Source organism: Eublepharis macularius, chromosome 4 (assembly GCF_028583425.1).
Source record: "Eublepharis macularius isolate TG4126 chromosome 4, MPM_Emac_v1.0, whole genome shotgun sequence".
NCBI lineage: Eukaryota > Metazoa > Chordata > Lepidosauria > Squamata > Eublepharidae > Eublepharis > Eublepharis macularius.
Genome location: NC_072793.1, coordinates 173,337,375 through 173,360,440, shown reverse-complemented (window position 1 = coordinate 173,360,440; position 23,066 = coordinate 173,337,375). Strand labels below are relative to the sequence as shown.

The following is a 23,066-nucleotide window of genomic DNA, read 5'->3' as shown; positions in this document are numbered from 1 at the left end:
TAGTGGGCCAAAAGATTTAACTGGAGATACATTCCTTAAGAACAGGGGCACAAGAACCTCTAAAGGGGCTGGCTGCTTCCCTTTGCAAAGTCTGTGACTGTCTCCTTGGGTGGGAAATGCTCTGCCTTCCATCTCCTGGGAGAAGAACTCCGTCCCTCCTTGGGAGAGCCTTATATTACCTTACTCAAGGCCCTACCTTCACAGTAGCCCTTGGCCCTCACTTACACGACAATTCCACCAGGTGTTAATCCAGAGTGAAAATCTACAGCAATGTCTCAGGGTGTTGATTGGCAGTAGCAGTAGAACAGAGCAAGAGTCCAGTAGCACCTATAAGAATAACAAAATTTGTGGTAGGGTAGGAGCTTTCGTGAGCCACAGCTCACTTCTGTAGAAGGAGACTCTTCTTCCACCTGAGAAACTGAGATGTTAAATGCTTGGAAGAACAAAATATCTTCCAGTTAGGTTGTTATCCATCACAGGTGGTGCCACATATCTGGTGATACTTTCTTTGACATCACTTTGGGACAGAGGGAAAACTGCGTTTGTGCAATCAGATACAGTGCAGCCTCCTAACCACTGGGCCAAAAGGGGAGGATCCATGAGGGCATGCCTGCTGGCACGAGGCATCCCACTGCAGTCCTGACAGCCCCTGAAGCTACATGGTCCTAGGCAGAGAATATCATGCAGGTTGGCATGGCACACGGATAGCATGGCGAGGGCTCCTGGCTTGGTCACTACATGGAGGGTAGGCAAAAGCCTTGACGCTCTGATTTTTTGCTCTTTTTCCAATGATGGTCTAGCTGACATGTCACCATCAGAGATCCATCATTCAGGCCAGGACATCGTGCCACAATCCCCCTTCTGCCGCACCCACGGCGGCAGCTCCCTCGCATCTGCCATGGATTCCTTGCCCCTGCACTGATGAGCTACATGGCTTATCAGAGGCAAGCAGTGCTGCCGGGGAATGTGGGGTCCAGAGAAATGCCCCCCTCCTCACACCACCCACCAGCCCATTCCCTGGCAGGCTGCACACAGCAACCAGCAGACTGTATGGGGGAGGAGGTAGGGTTCTGAGCATGGGGCTAGCCTCCAAGGTGCCAGTGGACCCCTGCTCTGTTTGGCAGCTGAACAAAACAAGCCCAGTGGCACTAGAAGGACCAACCACAGCTGCCACCCGCCTCCCAGCACGAGCATCCCTGAATCAGAGCCTGAATCAGGGTGAAGGGGCAGCCCTACAGGGATGGGGGTCACAGATAGAGGAGGTGGAGCAGATCTAGTCTCTTCCACTCACAAACAGGCAGGGACAAAGCTGTAACACGCCAAAGACTTTATTGAACTGCAAATCCCTCCATCCAGTATGGCACCTATGCCTTTGTAAGCTGCTCCCAGGGCCAATGGGAAGACAGGCTGCATTTTGCACAGCACGCATAGGAATGAGGTGGACTCCCAGGTTAAACAGCTGCCCAAGGCAGGATGCTTCAGGAGCCAGGCTGGAAATGGTGGCTGGTCAGAGCGGCAGGGACGGCAATGGGCACGATCCCTGGACCCCCTGCTGAATCAACACCTGCACAGAAGCAAAAGGAAGACCTGTGCAGGTCACAGCCATGCCTGTGGCACCCTGGCAGTGTCTGCTGTCCTATTGGGGGGGGGCATTTGCCAGGAGATCCCTGCCCAGGCACATGCTGTTGCCATCCAAATGACACTCACCAGACTCACGAGGAGGTGCTCTGCTGCTACATTTGATTGATCTGCTGCTGCTGCTATGTAGGACCTGATTCTGCAAGGCAATGGGTCTCCGGGGTGCTTGGCCAGCTGATCTACAGAGCACAGTGGGGCAGCTGCCGGGCACCGCAAACCACAGCTGTGCCCTCCCTGGCTAACAGCCTAGTGCGGGGCTGCAAGCACCTCGGTCCCCCGTCACCGGCTGCTCTCCCAGGGACATGTCCCCAGGAGTGTGTGGCAGAACAGGGCATGGGCCAAGGTGCCAGGAGGGGCTGATTCAGGCTGCTCCCCCCCCCACCGCTGGCTTCTGTTCTGAGAGCTAGCATTGTGGGGGCAGCACCTAGGCTCCCTGCAAGGGAACGGGGAAGCCAGACAGGGACTCCAGGCCCAGGGCAGCTGTTTTAATACCTCTACTCATCTGTCAGTGCATGATGGCCCCTTCGAGTCCCAGGTTGCCAACTTCTAGCTGGTGGCTAGAGATCTCTCAGAATCACAATTCATCTCCAGGCCACAGAGATCAGTTCCCCTGAAGAAAATGGCTGCTTCGAAAGGGGGAATTTATGTCATTATACCTTGCGGAGGTCCCTCCCTCCCCCAATCCACACCCTCTCCAGGTTTCACACACCTAAGTCAAGCCTCTGGTAGGGTTTCTGGCGCCCAAGGCCACCCCTACGCACGCACACATGCACGCCCCAGACTGCATGTGATGTCCCCATTGGCCGGCGAGCGGCTGGGATGGCATGCAGAGGCTGCCCGCACTCCCAGTCGGGCGCAGTGGGTGGCTGGGGAGGTGCATGTACATCCTCCCAGCCCTCCTGCTCTGTTGTTCTGCACACCACCCTGGACACCTGCCATGCCGGGCTCATGGCTGCTGCATCCGGCTGTTGGCAGCGAAGGCAGCACGGGGCAGGAGGGCTGGAAAGCTGCAGCAGCTGCGGGCCAGGCACGGCAGGCGGCTGGGGCAGTGCACAAGCGGCTACCCATCCCTCCTGCTCAGCCACCAGCGCTGCCGCCACCAGTTCCGTAGTGCGTGCGCCCCTGCCCCTGGCGCCCCCTTTGGTGCCTCAGCGCTCAATGCAGGTGCTGGCCCTGCCTCAGTGGGTGTGCTGGCCCTGGCCGTGCCTGCAAGGGGGGGCACTTGTGGGCTACCCTATCTCTTTGGGTGGTTTCCACAGTTTTGGCCGGGGGGGGGGGTGTTCTCCAGCTGGAGCAAGGAGCTGCAGAAACTCCTGCCATAACCCCTGCTCTGCTCCCAGTTCCACGTTAGAGCAAGAATTTGTGTGAGTGGCCTGCTGGTGGGTTGCCTTGACACTGTTACACCGATGCATGGGGCCAGCACAGTGGCACAGGGCCCTGCACTCGTCTTTCTCCGAGACTTTAACAGCTAGTCAGTTCCCTAAACGACTTTAGGGCTGTGGTGACCATTGCCCAAGTTATGCCTGTTGTGCCCCATGTGTAAAGGACACTTGGCCCGTTATAGCCACTGCATGGCTATCTGAAATCTCCGATGCCACTTCAGGGATTACAGGCCAAGCGCCTCAGCAGGGGATTCTGGCAGGGCGAAGCAAGGGGCAGGGACCTTTTTGCTTTCTGCTGCAGAGAGTCAAGCGAAGTGTTAAATAGAAGGAGTCTCCATTCCTAGAGAGGCGTCAAGAAAGAAAGCCACATGACTTGCCACAGTCACTTCCTTCTCCAGAGTCCTGCATGGGGAGTTGCTAGCGCCTGTGGGAGAAGGAGAGAAGAGGCAGCGCGGGAGGATTCTTAAAAACAGGTAAGCAAAATAAAATAAAATACAAAATTCTTTTGCAAAATACCTTCCTGCTTTGGGCAGTAGAATATTCCAGAGGGGCTGCTGCCTCTGGGGGGATTCCAAAGATTCTTTCAGTATTGACCAACCACAGTCTGTAATTTAACATTGACCTTATTAACCAAAGAAGGCAAGAGCTTTTCTGCTTGCTCCCTGTAAGCTCCTCTTCAGTAGAGAGAGCTTCTTATATGCACATTCTGTTCTTTTTTCTTTAAATTCCGCCTCTGTCTGTAAACTCTAGCAGAATGGCCTCTCTTTTGGCACGTTTTGCAGTTCTTCCTATTAGCCTGGCATTGCTGTGGTGCAGACATGTGCCCACACTGCCTGCAGTTTTTTTTCTTGTTGTTCTGGAATAGCCAACTTGGATTATGGAGGGTTCCCCTTTTCACTCTGCAATGGAGGAATGAAAACACAATTTTTTCCTGCCCACAGAGCTTCTGTCTTCTGGGTGATTTCTGCAGCTTGGCATGCTTTAGTTGTCTTTGTTTGTTGCACGATCTTTTAATTTCTAGAAATCTGGCCCTCATCTTACAGTCATAGACGCTTAGGGCGATCTCAGCAACCTATCCAAAATGTAAGTTCTTGACTTGGATTTCTCAAATAAGCCACAAAACTTCTCTGCTTCGCTCTGGTTTCTTATATGAAAACCTCATTTTTACTTGGCATACAGTCCTTTTCAAACCCATCTATCACATTATCATAGTTACAGTCCTACAGTTAGTGAAAAGACATTAAACAAACTGGCGGATTGGGGTGCTGCAAGGTTTAAAATTAGGGCTCCGTTCCTCTACTGTGGCTCCTACACAGCTCTGTTGACATCCATGAATAAGTCAAGTTGCGGTTCAAATCTTGTCCAGTTGTTTGGAGCAGAATTGGGTCAACCGAGCATCTCAAGGGCTCGAAGCGGCTCCATCCTGCTTCTTAGTCACTCTTTTCCAACTTCTCAACCATGGTGTAAATTCGCACCCTACTCCTGGTTCCCATGTAGTGTTCTCTGGTTGGTGAAAGTTGCAGGAATCTTTAGTTCATAGTCTAGCAATACTTGTTTTACCCATAAGGGGACTGCTTTATAGAGACTTTCTGTTTGCTCTCTGGAAGGAGGGGATAGAAAAGATGGCATCCTCATCAGCCACTAATAATCCATGCTGTGCTGTCTGCTGCTGCTGTCTTAGACTCATAGACCTGGAAGATACCCCAAAGGTCATCTAGTCCAACCCTCTGCACAGTGTAGGAAATTCACAGCTACCCCCTTTCCTCCAGTGACACCTACTCAGTGCCTAAAGCATATTAGAAAGGGCCACGAGAACCAAACATTGGCACATCCTTTCTTAGCCTCCCCCTCACAATCTGCTTAATTTCATACTGAATCATAAATCCAGAGGAATTAGCCATGTTATTCTGTCGTTGCAAAATAGTAAAGAGTCCAGTAGCACCTTTGAGACTAACCAACTTATTTGTAGCATAAGCTTTCGAGAACCACCGCTCTGATGCAGAGAGCGGTGGTTCTCGAAAGCTTATGCTACAAATAAGATGGTTAGTCTCAAAGGTGCTACTGGACTCTTTGCTATAAGGAATCATAGAATCAGTATTGCTTCTGTTCCACTGAGGAACTGCTCTTACCATCAAGAAGTTCTTCCTCATGCTTAGCTGAAAACTCTTTCAGTTTAACTTATTTAATTTTAAACGGCTCACTTCTTCAGAAGCACATGTCATATGTGTCGCTCAAAAAAACCCGTCTTTGCTTTGCAGGATGGCATAGATCCAGCGCTTGACTTTATAGAAGATCTCTTAACGAGGAAGGTGATCCACCGGTGGAGGCTGTTTGGAGAGGAAGGGAGGATGAGGGAAAAGCTGGACCCAGCTGATCCGGGAGGAAGAAAAGGCCTTGATGCCATCAAGGATTGGAGCAGAAGGGAGTTGTGGGAAGGAACCATGCAGAAGAGCCTACCTTCAGATGCACAGCGCCAGCAATTCAGGCACTTCCGCTACCAGGAGGCCGAGGGGCCCAGAGAGGTCTGCGGCCGCCTCCACCATCTTTGCCGTCAGTGGCTGAAGCCAGAAAGGCACACCAAGAAGGAGATCCTGGACCTGGTGATCCTGGAGCAGCTCCTGGCTGTCCTGCCCCCGGAGATGGAGAGCTGGGTCCGGGAATGCGGACCGGAGACCAGTTCTCAGGCGGTGGCCCTGGCAGAAGGCTTCCTCCTGAGCCAGGCAGAGGACAAGAAGCAAGAACAGCAGGTGTGAGGGTTTCATCCATGTAGAATCTGGGGCATAGAATACAAGCAAAGTCACCTTTGAAATCCACACAGATTGCCCCAACTTTTTAAGACCCCCCCTCCAAACCTTTTTCGCCTTCCTTTTCTCATCAGTCTCCTCTTTCTGAGATCCCCACTTCTGTTTCAGGTGCAGGAGAAGATCGCACAGGAGTGTTACCATAGAGCAGCTTTTCCAGGTAAGACCGAAAGGATGTTTTTCCCACTGCATGTCCTTTTTGAGTGTATGTGGCCTTCTTTTATGCCCCCCACCCTCGCAGTCCTGTGTGGGAAAGATGCTCCCCTCCCGTTTTTTCATTTAGAAATTTGTTTGGAGAAGTAAAGACTTAGAATTCATTTAAAATCAAAATTAAAACGGGAAGAATATTGGTTTAGGCATACCCTGTCTCCAATTATATTCTACAACTGCCGTGGTTTTCAGCCAAGATGGGCAAAGATCCTTTAATACCCTGGCACTTAATATTCAGGACAGAACATGGTTTTGACAAGAAACGTTCATCAGCAACCTTTTGAGGTTTATCAACTCATAAACCTACGTTGCCGTGTTGTAAACTGAATATCAAAAAGCTCTTGATTTAAAAGTATTGGAAGACTGTGATTTGGTTACTCCAGCAGAAGAACTCCACAAAGCTTGTAATGTTGTTCATCTTTTTATTGGCCCAACACACCAGGGCCGATTCCAGACGGCCCCCTGCCTCGCGAAACGTCGCGCGTCGTTGCGCAGAAAACGCGAAATATCGCGTTTTCTCGCGCGAGTTTTGCGCGACGTCGCGCAAAACTCGCGCGAGAAAACGCGATATTTCGCGTTTTCTGCGCAACGACGCGCAACGACGCGCGACGTTTCGCGAGGCAGGGGGCCGTCTGGAATCGGCCCAGCTTCCCAAATTTTAACATCAGTCGTCATTATTTGAACTTGGTGGTAATTCTGTACTCATCTCCTTTGCTGCTTGTGCCAGAGGTGAGGTGGGCTAGAAATATATTTTATCCTTTACGTTTTGTAGCTTCTCACTTACAGTATTACCACATGTAAACTATAAATCTCTCTGTTTTCTTCATCCACATCCCTTCATTAACAAAGGCCTCATAGTTATATGACTTCTATATATATATACCCTATTACATGTGTATTGAAATATCTTTGTACTGACTCACACTGTATAATCTGACTTGAGTCTCAGTGAGAAAGGCGGACTATAAATAAATAAACAAACAAAATATGATAACTGTAACAAGACTGGATTTGGCAAAAGCATGGGAGCAAAAAATTATCTGAAATAAAAATGCAAGGGCAGTTGTAGCCATGAGCCAAAAGAGGAAGAATCTTTTCTTCTCCATGCAGGGAAATGAAATACTAAAAACATGGAAAGTATAGAATTACTTTTTACATTTTTTTATCCTTCCAGGCTGTGCCATGCAACCAGCGATGCCTTCTTTGGCATTTGATTGTGGCAGAGGGAAAGCAGCTTCCATGCAGCCGTATTGGGTAAGTGTGAGACTGTTGCTCATGCCTCTGGATGATTCCCTCCATCCCAACCTAGGCTGCTATCTGTGCTGACTAAAAATGAAGAAAAAAAAGAGCGGGGGAGGGGGGGACTCAACCCAGAAAAGTGAGTAGGGTGAGGGTCAAGCTCTTGGATGTGTGTGGCTTATCACAATAATACATTGACCACTGAGGAAGGCCTTTTAGGGGCTGAAATGCATATGGTCCATTTGTTTTTAGGTAATCCATCAAGTGTCTATGAGATACTATTTATTTGGATGTAATTGTTATTGGTCATTGGGCAATCCATCTTTGTGTATGAAATATTACAGTTGTGTATGTACTTACTTGCGGTCTGATATTCAGACTTTTATCTTTTAAAAATTTTTAATTGCTATTTTCGTGTACACTCTAATGAATATATATTTTCATACACTTTTGTCGTGCTATCTGTGCTGCTCATTAGACAGGAAATGAAAACAGCTGGTGGAGGTTTGAATCCTAAAAACAAACATCTAAACATGATCCTTACCTATGAGAACAGAGAAGGGGAAGGATAGAGGAGTTTATTTTTTTTTCTCTTTTCAGGGTCCAGTGAACTTTGAGGAGGTGTCTGTGCACTTCACGGAGGAGGAGTGGGCCCTACTGGATCCAGACCAAAGAAGCCTTCACAAGGAAGTCATGGAGGAAACCTGTCAGAACGTGGCCTCTCTGGGTAAGGCTCTCCTTTCTTTTATTCACAGATGCTGGAGGCAGAAATTGCTCCTGATACTCATAGTCTTCCTATGGAGACTGTCGGTAGAGGTGTGGAGTGAGTCCACACGGAGGCAACGGGCCCCAAGTATCAGTTTATAAGCTAAAATGTCGGTTGGGGAACTAAAAGGAACACGGACCACGCCTCAGTCGCCTGTTGAGGACTGAGCAGCTGCATTGTTCTTCAGAGGCACAAAATATGAAGTGCAGGTGAAAGTCCATTGAAAGCAGGGTGGGAGGGGGATTGGCCTCCTTAACATCCAGGCTAACTGGTTTATTTCTTTCCCTCAAAGAAGGACTTCTGGTTGCTAAACCTGATTCCGTTTCTGTGATGCCAGAAAACAGAAACCCATTTTTCCAGGATCTAGAAGAAAGAGGGAGATCAGTAGGTATGTACCTATTTGTGTGGTACAGATCTTTTCCTGATTCTGTTTGGACACATCTTTGGCTAATCTGTATCTGTTGGAGAATGGAGAAATTTCTGAAGAGGAAACAGCTGAAAATAGCTAGGAAAATTTTCTCAAATGTCAAAGAGGTTAGTCAAGAGAACAAAATGCAGGCTTCTTGGTGCCTAATCTTGGAGGAAATTTCTATACACTACCCAGTTGTATTCAACATTTATTTATTTATCTATGTATATATTTATTTGTATGCCTTTCTATGTAGTTGTTTGAGGCAGCTGACAAATATCAACAATACCGTAAACCTTAAACATAAACTATCAATATTTAAATAATCCAGGTGCTTAAGAACAGTATAAAACAGCCACTGAGTAGCCTCAAAAATATCTCGAATTGGATCAGAAGTTAAAACCTCTTAGTTAAAAGCCTGTTTGAAAAGAAATGTTTGGCCTGGTGCTTAAAAGATAGTAAGGCTTTGAAGAGGAGGAGGCACCACAGGGAAGCTTTGCAGGGGGTGGGATTCCACAGATGAGGGGCCACCACTGAAAATGCCGTACAACAACCTACCTCTATATGTAGGGGCACAGAGAGCATGGCTTTGTAGACAGACCTTAATGGGGGGAGAGGTTGTATGGCAGATGGCAGACCATCTTGAACTCCATCCCCATTTAGGACCTGAAAGGTAAGAGCCCCCACCACTGAAGCTGCATCAGCTGGTCCATCTAGACCAGTAATGTCTCTTCTGATTGGCCTGTTGCTTCAGAGAGAGGGGATTGGACCTGGGATGTGATGATCCAGGGCAGGCGATCTGCTGGGGGGGGTAACAGTTCCTCCCTTTATTTGTGGTTTTCTGTGCTACCCTGCTTTTGTTTTAAGGAGTGTAAGCAGCTTTTGTGAAGTCATTCCATTTACTTGCACAACGACCCTATAAAGCTGGTAAGAGTGGGAAAGAGCAATTAGTCCATGATGCCTCCTGTATGCTGCAGACACAGATCTTATAGGTTTTGATGGTCCAAAGGCAAGCTTGGAATTTGCAAAAACGTACTTTCTCAGCAAATATTATCACCGTTCCATCGGAAGAAAGAACTTTTAAGTAAGCTGGATGGAAGCCCAGAATCAAATCTCTGAACAAGTGGATCTAAAAGTAAACAGTTTTGAAACATATATTCTAGTAGGAAATTTCTTTTAGACTCAGAGAATGGCCTTGTAGTTTAGGGATTAGAGCATTGCTTTGAAATAGACAAAGAGATTGTATTGTCGAAGGCTGGAGAACGATGGTTGTTGTGGGTTTTCAGAGCTGTATTGCCGTGGTCTTGGCATTGTAGTTCCTGACGTTTCGCCAGCAGCTGGCGAAACGTCAGGAACTACAATGCCAAGACCACGGCAATACAGCCCGGAAAACCCTAGACAAAGAGATTCTTAGTTTCCCCATAGCAATAACAAGCGGCAAGAAGATCACTGCACAAGCTGGGAGCTCAGCATAGGTCTCCATAGTTCAGGTGTAAGGCTTTGCTCCAAACTGTCAATCTAGTGAATGCGTTCAGTTCTGTGTTCGAATACAGGAAGGGGTTCCTCCAGTCTCCCGTTTCTCACAGCGGCCAACTAGAGCCCCTGGGAGAGTTGCGAGCAGAGAAGCAGAGCCAAAAGCTCTCTCTGGGATGGCTTTGATGGCAACCAGCCTTCAAAGAGGTACTGCTGCTAAACATGGAGGTTCCCCTGAGTCGGTAAAGACGACAAAAAAGGGGGAGTGAAAAACAACAATCCTGCAAAACAAGGGTAACCAAGGAGGTTGGCACAACAGAAATAAATCTATACCAATATATAGCCAAGTCAAGAATGTAAAATTCAAGATGGAGTGCTGGATACCGACCAAAGATGAAACAGTAAAACAATTTGAGCTGCTTGTAAGATTTATGGGCGAAGAAAGCACAGATATTGTGATCAGTGCCCTGACTTCTTTTCATGCTGCTCTGGGGTAGAATTCTAAGGAATTCACTCCATGTTACTTTAATTTCATCTCAGCATTCAGCATGTGCTAGGTCATGTATATTTGATTTATGTATTTTATTGATGGGGTGCTGTCTTTGATATTTATGTACCACTGACGAAGGCCTTTGGGCTGAAATGTATCTGGTTTTATTGGTTTTGTACATATGGCTATTGTACTATTATACCCGTATATTAATGATTTTACTTTATGTATATACAAGGTTTTAGTACGTATATGTACAACCATATAATGCTTTTATTCTGATCTAGGTATTCCTATTAAACTTTATACGGGCATTTTTAATATATATTTTTAGTTAACTATTTATTTCTGTTGTGCCAACCTCCTTGGTTCCATTGAGTCAACTTGTCTCTGATGGAACCTATCCTAAATAAAAAATCAACAACTGATTAATACATGGCAGGATTTAACTCCCCTTCAAGTCATTTCTGTTCTGTCGTTGGTTAATAGCCTTCTTTTCTTGATTACACTTTTGCATTAAGTTCTTAAGCTGTTTTTTCTCTTTATTCCAGAAGTCAAGGGTCCCCAGAACAAATTCAAAGCAGAACCACAACAGCTCCCATTGGAAGGGAAACAGCAGAGGAGAAACACTGGAACAAAATGGAAGAAGGAGAAGGAATTCTCTGCTTCTCAGACTGTTGAGTCCCAGGACATAGTGCCCTATCATGGAAGGATCGATTGTCCTGTTTGTGGGAAAACATTCATTTATCCATCAGTGTTTGATACACACTGGAGAACCCACAGAGGGGAGAAACCATATAACTGCTTGGAATGTGGAAAGAGCTTTGCTCGGAAGACACCTCTTATGGAACACCAAAGAATTCACACAGGGGAGAAGCCTCATAAATGCTTGCAGTGTGGGAAGAGCTTTGCTCGAAGTGCTGCATTTTCTGCTCATCGAAGAATCCACACAGGAGAGAAACCCTATAAATGTTTGGAGTGTGGAAAGAGCTTTCCTCAGAGTTCAAAGCTTCTTGCCCATCAACGTATCCACACAGGGGAGAAACAATATAGTTGTTTGGAGTGTAGGAAGAGCTTTTCTCATAATGTCACCCTTATTGCCCATCAGCGAATCCACACAGGGGAGAAACCATATAAATGCTTGGAGTGCGGAAAGAGCTTTTCTTATAAAGTCACGCTTACTGCACATCAACGTATCCACACAGGGGAGAAACCATATAAATGTTTAGAGTGTGGAAAGAGCTTTGTTAGGAGTGATATCCTTACTGCTCATCGACGAATCCATACAGGAGAGAAACCGTATAAATGTTTGGATTGTGGTAGTAGTTTCAGGCAAAACTCAAGCCTTGTTTACCATCAAGTAATCCACACAGGGGAGAAACCATATAAATGTTTGGAGTGTGGCAAGAGCTTCATCCGCAAGTCTGACCTTACCAGGCATCATGGAGTCCACGCACGGGAGCAACTATGCATCCCGTCAGAGGACTCAGAAGAAGGGGGAGCTACAGAAATGTATACTCAGCATCTAGAATTTTTGTGATAAATCAAGCCAGTATTATACAACTGTTGAATTGATATTAGTTAAGGCATATTCATTTCTTAGCTGAAATAATTGGAATAGTTTATTATAAAATTGGCCTTTATAACAAACATCATCTCCTATCTTTCTCCTTATGGGGATCCAAACTTTCTTAATTTGATCTTCTTTCTTCCATTTTATCCTGAAAACAACAACCCTGTGAAGTAGGGTCAGCCAGCAGCTTTCAGAGACGGAGGTGGGATTTGAATCTGGATCTCCTAGATATTACTCTGACACTCTGACCATTACACCACACTGGCTCTGATAGGTCAGGGAGAGTCTTAAACCTCCTTTATTTTGTAAACAAAAGGATGTTCTGGAGCTAATCACTACCTAGAGGTTCTTCTTAGCGGCAGGACTCTAATCTGGAGAACTGGATTTGGTTCAATTCCCACCTCCTCCACTTGAAGCCGGCTGGGTGACCTTGGGTCAGTCACAGCTCTCTCAGAGCTCTCTCAACCTCACCCACCTCACAGGGTGATTGTTGTGACAATAATAATAACACACTTTGTAAACTGCTCTGAGTAGGCATTAAGTTGTCCTGATGGGTGGCATATAAATTTAATGTTTATCATCATCATCATCTCAGCACTGCAATGCCCACTGTTGTACTGAAGCTGGTGGCACGTTTTACGGCTCTCGGTTCCTGCTGTAAGTTTCATTGTTCCCCTGTTTTCCCTCCATGGGTGATCGTCTCCTGGCATCTATTAAGTCACCTGTAGCCCTACTCTGATTTCCCCATTTGTTATGAAATTGTTTATTGGTTTATTTAGAGAATTTATATGCCACTTCTCTATTCCTGGTGAAAGCAGGGTAATGTCCACTCCACAGACAGAGGGATCATGGCTCAGTGGCAGATCCCCGGGTTTGCACATCACAACAGGGCCACCTTAACTTCCAGATCGTCCATGTTTAATTCCAGTCAATCCAGCTGTGGTGCAGCTGTTGGGCTTCAGGTTAGAGCTCCAAAGTATCTTTCTGGATTGCTTTTAGTGTATACTGGGTAATCCTAGTAGACTCCCATCCAAAGCAAGAGGGTGGCCAACTCTACTATACAGAAGAGATGCCATGAAATTCACAGCAAACACTTTCAGTTGGTGAACATGCCTTGTCTGGCAGCTGTTATCTCCTGTGAGCTGAATATCTGACGTATTAGGTTGTCCAGGTGACATATCAAGGTCTTTCACATCACTTACCATGGAATGATTCCTGTCTTGGAAGTGCATAAAATAATAGTGATACGACACTTAAACACCAAATAGTTTCAGCTGGGTAGCCGTGTTGACCTGCAGTAGAACAGCAGGATTTGAGTCCAATGGCATCTTTCTCTCTCACACACAAAAAACTTGCGCTGATATAACTGTGAACAGGTGCCGGAGGCAGTCTTGGAGTGGATGAGGACTAACAAGATGAAACATAATCTCAACAAAATGGAGGTGCTACTGTCAGCGGAGATGGAGGTCTGACCCAGGAAATAAGTTATCTCCTGTTCTAGAATGGGTTGCACTCCCCCTAAAGGAGCAGGTGCACCAAAACTTTGAAACTCCAGGGAGATTCAACCGTCCCCCTCTATTGCTGTCTTTTGCCAGTGAGTGAAGACATTGTCTTGTTCGGCATACCCCCAATAACTATTATTGGCTCTGTTGTGAGTTTGTGCGCGCGTGTCTATTGATTTTTTTTTATCCTATTCTAAATATTGCTTTAAAATGTTAATTTTTGAAAATGTTTTAATGTTTGCCACATTGTGGGCCCTCTTGGGGTAAAAAAAAGTGGCATACCTATGTTTTAAATAAATAATTAATATTTGGACAGCTTTTGACAAAGTTCTTCACCAAAAATTCCTGGATAAGCTTAGCAGTCCTGGGATAAAAGTACGGGTCCTGTTACCAATTAAAAATGGGTTATATGACAGAAAGCAGAGAGTAGGAATAAATAGACAGTTCTTGCAATGGAAGGAAGTAAACTTTGGTATTGGGGCTGGTGCCACTTAATTTGTTCATAAATGATGTGGAATGGGGTGAACAGTGTAGCTGTCAAGTTTGCAGATGACACGAAGTTATTCGTGATGGTGAAAACTCAGGCCAACTGTGAAGCACTCCAAGAGGATCTCCACAAATTGGGAGAGTGGGCACCAATATGGCAAATGCAGTTCAATGTTGATGAATAAATTGTTATGTAGGCCCCAGAAACCTAATTAAAGGAGTCCATGTTTGGGCCGTTAGCAGTCTATTGTGTGCCATAGGAAGCATGATTATAGGTGGTTGTAAGCTGGTTCTGCTAGCTGGTGTGTGTATGCAGGAATGAAAATAAAATCATATACTTGCTTTATATTTAGAAAAGAAATTAGAGTTCTTTATTGCAGGAACTCCATTCTCTGATAGGAAAGGAGGAGAGACTGATTCTAACTACCTGTCTAGTCTAAGGATGGACATGGATGGCAGGACAAGGCCTGCATCCATGCTGTCAAGATGGGAGGAGGAGAAGGAGAGAGGTGTTGCCTGGAACAATGGCAGGAAGAGAAGAAGTGAGGAGGAAGTCAAAAGGAGGAAATTCTGAAAATAGTAATCTACATATCAAAGGACAGTCAGAGCAGTAAACAGAGTGCCCCGACCTCTCTTTCTAACTCTTTGGTTTGTCCCCCTCTGAAACCTGAGGAGAGGGACAGCATTGGATCCTCCTCTTCCAACAAATATAGGCAAGTGTAAGGTGATGCACATTGGAATAAAAAATCCCAATTTCAAGTATATAGTAATAGGGTCCAAACTTGCTGTGAGTGAAAAAGACGTTGGGATTGTAGTGGATAGCTCAGTGAATGTGTCAACTCAGTGTGCGGCAGCTGTGAAAAAGACAAACTCCGAGCTGGGGTTTATTAGGAGAGGGACTGAAAATAAAACAGCCAATAATTATGATGCCCTGTCTAGATCTGTGGTGCAGTCTCACTTGGAATATGGTGTGTAGTTCTGGTCACCATATCGCAAAACGGAATCGGTAGAGCTGGAAAAAGTACAGAAGAGGGCAACCAAGATGGCTGGGGGGAAAGACTGAACAGTCTGAGACTTTTTAGTAGAGAAAACAGATCACTAAGGGGGGGACAGGATAGAGGTTTATAAAATGATTCATGTTGAAAGAGAGTAAGAACTTTTTCTCCCTCTTAAAATACTAAAACTCGAGGGCATCCAATGAAGCTGACGGGCAGTGGATTCACGACAGACAAAAAGAAATACTTCTTTACATGACGAGTTATTAAGGTGTGGAATTTGCTGCCGGAGGATGTAGTGACGTCCACAGGCATACACGGCTTTAAAAGGGGATTAGATTCATGGAGGTCTGTCAGTGGCTATGAACTATGGTGACTAAAGGGAACCTGCATGTTCAGAGGGAATCAAGCTCTGAATGCCAGTGCCAGGAGGCAGCATCACAGAAGGCCTTGGCCTGTGCCCTGGGCCCTTTTCACATTGCTTACCTTCACTTGCAACGACCCGGAACATTGTGCAAAAAACACAGAAGATCGCATTTTCTCACACAAGATTTGCGTGATGTCACGCAAATCTCGCGCAAGAAAATGCGATCTTCCGCATTTTTTTGTGCGATGTTCTGCGTCGTTGCGAGCGAAGGTAAGCAGTGTGAAAAGGGCCTGGTGTTGACCCTCCAGAGTAACACTATGTGAGACAGGACACTGGGATAGATGGAACACGGGCCTGATCCAGCAGGGCTCTTCTTATGTTCTTATTAGAATATAAAGCTAGGAGCCTCAGGATTGGCTCCCAGGTTGGGGTGATTGTAGGAATTCGTGCCAAACATGAAAAGAAGGAGACCACCCTGGCCCATGTAATCTTTGGAACGCTGCCCACCCCCCACCACACACACTTTTTGCATCGAAGCTGAGTTTGTTTGTGGCCACTGAAACTCCTCAGAAAATAAAAGCAAGCATTTGAAAATTGGCCAATGAGCTTCAGAACGTTGGTTGGAGTTGCAGTGCCGAACCTGAAGGGGATCGGAACCTCGTGGCTCAGATTATCAATTGCTGGATGACCTTGGGCCAGCCACACACTCTTAGACAAACCTACACCACAGGGCTGTTGTTGGGGGGATAAAATGGAGGAGATGGGAATGGTGAAAGACACTTTGAATCCCCATTGGGACAAAAGCAGACTATATATTAATTGAATCGATAATAATAAAAGGATGTGTCTGTATCTCTAGATTGTTAACATCCTTGCTTTGCGCACAGGCAACGTTATGTGGGATTGCTGAAGAGCAGGAGAGAGAAAAAAACCTTAATCTTAGCGCATCCTGGTGGTACAGCTGATGTAGTATATGTTACATTGCTTACCAAGGATGGAGTTTCCCCTCTTAGCATCATGGATATGGCCAGGAATATAGGGGAACAATCGCTGGTTGTGACAAAAAAAAATATGAAGGATTTCTGTACACCAGGAACAGAGCTGGCCTGGCCTCTCGGCTGAACACAGCAAAAAGGAGTCTAGAGACCCGGAACAGAATAGCCTTGGAAAAAGGCAAGAACAAATGAGTAAGACAATAATACTGCTTCCCATAATTTATTTTATTCATTTAAGTTTATTTACATTATTTATCATCTGCCTTTCTCACTTAAGGTGGATTGCACAGTGTAAATTGATACGAATGACAGCTGGGGATATTCAATAAACAATTCAACAGGTATACAAATGTGCAAAAAATTGAAAACAGGCAGAAATCCAATATGGAGCTGAAACAAAGTATAAGCAATTAAACATGACATATTAGTGCAGAAACTACCCAGCAGGAGCATGTCTAGAGCCACAGATAGTACAGAAACTACACTTGGATCCATGCCATGGTAACATCAAGACTAATCTACTCTAATGCGCTCTACGTAAGTCTCCCCTTCAAAGTCAACTTGGAGACTCCAGTTGGTGCAGCTTATTATTGGGAGCTAGGCAGAGCATGCACACACTCCCATTCTGCAGCTACTCCATTGCTTACCCATCAGTTACTGGGCCCAGTTCAAGGTTTTGGCTATCGCATACAAAGCCCTTCCCTCTGTTGCAACCTGGCAGCTTTGCTCACCTAAACGGGGCCTTCTGCAGGTACCACCTTGCAAATGAGCAAAATCAACAACTGCCCATACACGCGCAGTCCCTGTTGTGGCCCCCATCTTAAGGAATGGCCTGCTTGAAGAGGTCTGAAAAGTTGCAACTCTCTTGGCCTTCTGCAAATTGTGCAATACTGAAATATTCAAGACGTTTTCTTACACAGGTAACAGGGCTGCTGTGCTATAAGGCAATGGTTCTGAGACATGCTTTGGTAAGGAAAGGGGACTGTAGACTATACTACTATCTGTGGATAGTCATGTCATGGCCCAGTCTGAGAGTGAGGTCTCCTCTGGAGGAGAGGAGCCTCATGTAGCCAGACAGGACTCCTCAGGAGAAGAGGAGCCCTGTGTAGCCAGCCCTAGTCCTGATTCAGCAGAAGCCAGCAATCAAGAGCAACAGCTGCTGGCTGATCAGAGCTTACAGCCAGCAGCTGAGGCACCAGCACCCTCTAGCTCCAATACTACAGAGGAAGCTCAGCCAGGGACTTCTACAGGTGCAGCACAGCCAAGAGCCTCCACCCCCCCAGGTTCACCCACGCCCAAGGAACGCCGCAGGCAGCGCCAGAGACTGGAACTGCAGGAGAGACGGCGCAGTGCTCGCCTCTTAAGCCAATGCCAGCTGCTGGAGAGTGATGATGAGTAGTGGCAGGATAGAGCCCCAGCAGCTGGCTGAAAACCACACCTGGCTATAAGAGCCAGTCTGGAGGAACTGCTGGGCACGGAAGCAATGTGTCTACTGCCTGCAACCACTCTGTGTTTCGTGAACCTTGCCCGTGCCTGCTTTTGGACCTGACACTATCGGTGACTGACCTTGGACTGTGCCTGACCTTGCTTTTGGACTCTGGACTCACTCCTGGCTTTATCTTGTGCTCTGATCACCGGTTTGACTTGGCTTTTGCTCTTGGAACTCCCCTTTGACTTTGGCCTTAAGGTTTGGACTTGAACCACCCTGCTTGGGCTGGCCCAGCCCGTGACACTAGACATGCTCCTACTGGGTAGTTTCTGTACTATCTGTGGCTCTAGACATGCTCCTACTGGGTAGTTTCTGCACTAACATCACTTCTGTGATGTCATCATGCAGGGTGGAGTGCTCTGCCCGCACAGCAAGCTGGCTGCTGCATGGCAAGCTGGCGTGTTGTGGAGCTGGCTGCGGCAGCGCGGGTGGTTGGGAAGCCGCCTGTGCTAGTTACCTGCCCCGCTGAGGGGGCGGCTGGCTTGCCACGCGCCCCCTGTCCTGCAGGGCAGGTGAATGGCGCGGGCAGCCTCCCAGCCACCCATGCTGCTGCTGCCAGCTCCACAATGCACCAGGGCAGCTGGCTTGCCACCCGGGTGGCACACTGATGGGGTGGCAGGCTTGCATGCACCCCCTGCCCTCAGGGCAGGCAAATGGCGCAGATGGGCTCCCAGTCCTCTTCTCACCCACCCGCACGCAGCTGGCAGCTGTGCCCGGCACTCCTTCTTTGATGGTTCACTTCTCACTTCCCTCTGTGGCCCCCTAGTCTCATGCCGTGGCCCCCCATTTATGCAATTTTTACCTGTGGCCCCCTTGGAATATCCTGGGGCCCCCTGGGGGGGCATATGGCCCCAGGATGAGAACCACTGCTTTAGAGCTAGATCCATTTTTATGCTCAACATTCAGGATGCTACCATTGATACCTTTGAGAAGGTAGTACTTAAAGAGATAGCCTCGTTAGAATGTCAAAGGAGGAAACGATGGGATTTTTCAAGGGAGGAGAGATTGGCAGTATAGGGGCTCACCCATGATTCTTCTGTAGTGATAAAACCCGCCGATAAAGGCGGTGGTATAGTACTTTTAAACACCAAGCAGAGGAGTTAGCCGTGTTAGTCTGTGGAACCAAAATCAAAAAGAGTCCAGTAGCACCTTTAAGACTAACCAATTTTATTGTAGCATAAGTTTTTGAGAATCAAGTTCTCTTCGTCAGATGCATGTTATAGAGACTGGTCAAATATAGAAGAGGAGGAAGGAGAAGGGGAGGAGAGAGAAGAGGCAATTAGGGGGGAGAGGGAGGGTGCAACCAAAACGCTGTAGTTCAACAGAAACCTTTCAAAAACAAAATCCAACGGGAGGCTGCCGAACTGGAATTCATATGCAAATTTGACTCTGTCAAACTGGGACTGAATAGGGACTATGAATGGTTGTCACATTATCACAGGTAACAGATTTCCTTTACAGAGGCGGGATCTGGGGGAGCTCAGTGGCACCTGGCGTGGGCTTTTGAGGACCACAGATCTCTTTGTCAGATGCATCTGGCAGGGAGAGCTGTGGTTATCGAAGGCTCATACTGCATTGGAATTGGATGGTCTAGCTGTTTGGCTGCTACAAACTAACAGGGCAAACTCCTTTGAAGCCAACTGATCCACACACCAAAAGGAGATGTTTACATATACTAGCAAAGGAATGTTTTGGTTGCACCCTCCCCCTCCCCCCCTAATTGCCTCTTCTCTCTCCTCCCCTTCTCCTTCCTCCTCGTCTATATTTGACCAGTCTCTGTAACATGCATCTGACAAAGAGAACTTGATTCTCGAAAGCTTATGCTACAATAAAATTGGTTAGTCTTAAAGGTGCTACTGGACTCTTTTTGATTAAACACCAAGGATTACCTCTCTGAAGTGCATCAGCAGCTACAAGATCCATCTTTTTATAAAAGACTGCCTAGTGACCCCACTGCCCATATAAGACGTGTCATTAAAGTCACACTAGATGAAGCTCTGGATATGGGTGAGATTTCGACTAACACATACGGATTTTTGTTTAATAAAAGCCCTAGGATTCCAACTTTATATCTTCTTCCTAAAATCCATAAGCTGGGCTTTCCTCCCCCAAGGGACAGCCCATTGTCTCCGGATCGAATTCCATTCTTGAGCCTCTTGCTCAATAGGTGGATTTTTTAATTCAACCCTTATTCAAAAAAAACAGACTCCTTTATTTTTGATACCAGATCATTTATTCATTCCATTGAAAATACCCCGCTTCTTCCGCAGGCGGCATTAGTTAATATGGATGCTACATCTTTATATACCTCAATACCTCACAAGGGGCATGGTGTGCTGTAGAGGAAGCCCTTCAGATTAATAATGTCCCTCAAAAAGCTTTGATTTTGCAGCTTTTGGATATCATCCTTGAACACAATTGTTTTCATTTTGACCAGGACTTTTTCTTCTAAATCAAGGGAGTCACGATGGGCAGTTCCGCGGCTCCTAGCATGGCCAATATCTATATGTTTTGCCATCATCTGGGGTTGGAGCAGGGGGCACTGGGTGTGTGTGTGTGGGGGGGAAGGTAGTTGTGAATATCCGGCATTGCGCAGGGTATTGGACTAGATGACCCTGGAGGTCCATTCCAACCCTGATTCTCTGGTCTCCGGCCTGCATTCCCTGACCGAGCGCTCATCTCCAGGGTCAGAAAAGTGAGGAGTCGTTCCAGGGTCACCAGGTCCAGCAGCGCCTTTCCTGGCTTCAGCCACTGGTAGCACAAATGGCAAAGTCAGCTGCAAACCTCTTTGGAGCCCCTCGGCCTCTTGGTAACAGAAGTGCCAGAATTGTTGACACTGTACATTGGAAGAGAGGAAGTTTTCTTCCAGGCTCTTCTGCTCGGTTCTTTTCCAGTCTTCTTCTGCTTCCAGCCTTGGCGCGTCAGAGCCTTTCCTTGTTTCTAGACCAACCTGCTTTCCCCTCCCTCCACAGCTGGATTGCCTAATGCAAACAACGGAGATCTGAAAGTTATGTGGCTGAGCTGCTGTGCAAAATGGGTAAGCTGCCATTGAGTTATGGCCCCTCTGCTTTCGTGGACACTGTTGAGATGCCTTGAATTGGGGGTACCAAATCTCAGGGAAGAAGGCTCTTTCCCAGGGAAGGGAGTCATAAATTGCTTAAATTGCCAGCGGAGCAGGGATGCGTTTCCTGCAAGAAGATACCCAGGAAAGAGAAAGAAGGATGGCTATGGGGAGGGGCCATAGAGAGACATGCTCTGCAAGCAGATTGGAGAAAAGAGAGCTGAGTAACCTACAAGGGCCATCACTCCCCAGACTGAGGACTGGGTAAGGGAAACCCACCCAGCTGACGCAGGAAGGGTGGCCCACCCTATTAGGAGTGCTCAAGCCAGAACAGGCAGCAGGGAGCAAAGAGAAGACATGTGTCTCTATTCTGCGATTGTAAACTAGAAAAGAGGAGGAGGAAAAACTCTACAGGTCCCCATTGGGGAGAAAGGCAGGGACATCGTGTTTGGTATAAATGGTTTTCAATACAGTCTGGAAAAAGGATGATCGCTCTTGCCATTCCTTCATCCAGTATAGCTGTTCCTCTTTTGGCAGATGGCAGAACGGATCATTCAATAGCCAAACTCATTAAATATGGCAAGTGATGTGAATGCACATATCAAGGATCAACAACCCTCTACCATCTTCCTTCTCAATATACTGGATATTATATTGGAGAAGAATTATTTTAGATTTAATGATTGTTACTATTTCCAGTTGAGGGGGGTAGCTATGGGATGCGCAGCCGCTCCCAGAATTGCAAACATTTTTATGTCCGCCTTGGAGAATAAATGGGTATTCAACGATGCGGTGAATCCCTTTAAAGATCTCATCCTCTTGTATAGGCAGTACATAGATGATGTCATCATCCTGTTAAAACGTGAGGGCATTGCGGAGGAGCTTGGGAACTGGTTTAACTCTTTACATCCGGATATCCAGTTCACTTGGACCGGCAGCGCCAGCAGCCTAGACTACTTAGACATCACTATTTATCGTGAAAAAGACAATAGACTGGCGGTGCGCCCCTTTAGGAAGCAGACAGATCGTTGTTCCTATTTACATTATTGGTCCTTTCACCCGAGGAGCCTAAGGGACAACATCCCCTTAGGCCAATTCTTGCAGTTGAAACGGAACTCCACAAACCTGTGTTTTTACAGGTCTTGTGGCCGGGAGTTAGGGGACAACTTTGTAGTGAGAGGGTACCCTACTCATGTTATTGAGCAGGCAAAAGAACGATCCGACATAACTGATTGGGCCGACTTATTGACACCTAGACAGAGGAGACCGGACAATAGAATTAAATGGGGTTTGGAATACACTCCCCTGGCCCAAAGAATCACTTCCATCATAAGGCAACATTGGCATATTATAAGCGGGGTTCGTGGTTGTGAATCTGGACTGTCGGTTCTAGCCACCGACAGTCGGTTCTAGCCACTGTGTGTGACAGAATGTTGGACTGGATGGGCCACTGGCCTGATCCAACATGGCTTTGCTTATGTTCTTATGTTCTTATGGTTGGCTACAGACGCACGAGGTCAATAAGGGATATCTTGATAAGATCGGAATTTTCCAGCAGCCCCCCTCCCGCTAATATACCTAAGGGTCATTTTGCATGTGGCACATGCAGCGTATGCAGTCTTATGGTTAGGCTTGATCAAATTTTACCAAACCACTCCTTTCATAGGAACAGGTTCTCCAATTGCAAGTCAGAGAATGTGGTTTACATCATTCAATGCAAGTGCCCCTTGTTATAAGGACAAGAATTCAGGAGCACATATCAAGGATCAAGAATAGAGTGTTAGAGGCACCTCTGGTTAGTCATTTTCATGAGCAAAAACATCTTTACAACGACTTCAAGGTCTCTGTGATTGAACATCTAGATTGCCCACATGCTTCGGACTCAGGAAAATTACTAATGCAATTAGAATCCAAGTGGATCTTTCTATTAAATTCTCTGTCACCACATGAAATTAGAGATTATTTTCTCCTGTTTTTTATGACCCTGTAGTGGTTTACTGTAAGTTTTTGGGTTTTGCTAGATCTCCCTCCAGCTTCAATTGGTCTAAGTGGATTACCAATTAGTTCGGCCCTGATTGTGATATATAATATAGTAGTCCGCTTCATTTTGTCATTAGTCCGTGAATACCATCCCTTTGCAAGCGGTAGGAGAGTGTGTCCTATGCCTGTAATGTACTGTGAGTATAATTT

At 46.6% G+C, this 23,066-nt stretch overlaps 1 protein-coding gene across 2 annotated transcripts; it reads left to right on the top strand.

Moving 5' to 3' along the window:
* Positions 1-3,414: 3,414 nt before the first annotated feature.
* On the top strand, positions 3,415-13,793 carry LOC129327078 (zinc finger protein 501-like). Of its 2 annotated transcripts, XM_054975508.1 has the most exons (7): positions 3,415-3,493; positions 5,279-5,767; positions 5,933-5,981; positions 7,206-7,285; positions 7,871-7,997; positions 8,329-8,424; positions 10,960-13,793. In XM_054975508.1, exons 2-7 carry the CDS (start codon positions 5,369-5,371, stop codon positions 11,946-11,948), a joined length of 1,740 nt encoding a protein of 579 aa, XP_054831483.1. In that variant the 5' UTR covers positions 3,415-3,493; positions 5,279-5,368; the 3' UTR covers positions 11,949-13,793. The 2 variants fall into 2 exon arrangements, with proteins under 2 accessions (XP_054831483.1, XP_054831484.1); XM_054975509.1 differs by lacking the exon at positions 3,415-3,493 and having other exon boundaries at positions 5,565-5,769.
* The last annotated feature ends 9,273 nt before the right edge of the window (positions 13,794-23,066 follow it).

Coding starts and splice junctions, on each gene's coding strand:
- LOC129327078 (XM_054975508.1), top strand. CDS start 5,369: ATGAGGGAAAAGCTGGACCCAGCTGATCCGGGAGGAAGAAAAGGCCTT. Junction 7,998..8,328: donor TCAGAACGTGGCCTCTCTGG/GTAAGGCTCTCC, acceptor TTTCCCTCAAAG/AAGGACTTCTGGTTGCTAAA. Junction 8,425..10,959: donor AGAAAGAGGGAGATCAGTAG/GTATGTACCTAT, acceptor TCTTTATTCCAG/AAGTCAAGGGTCCCCAGAAC.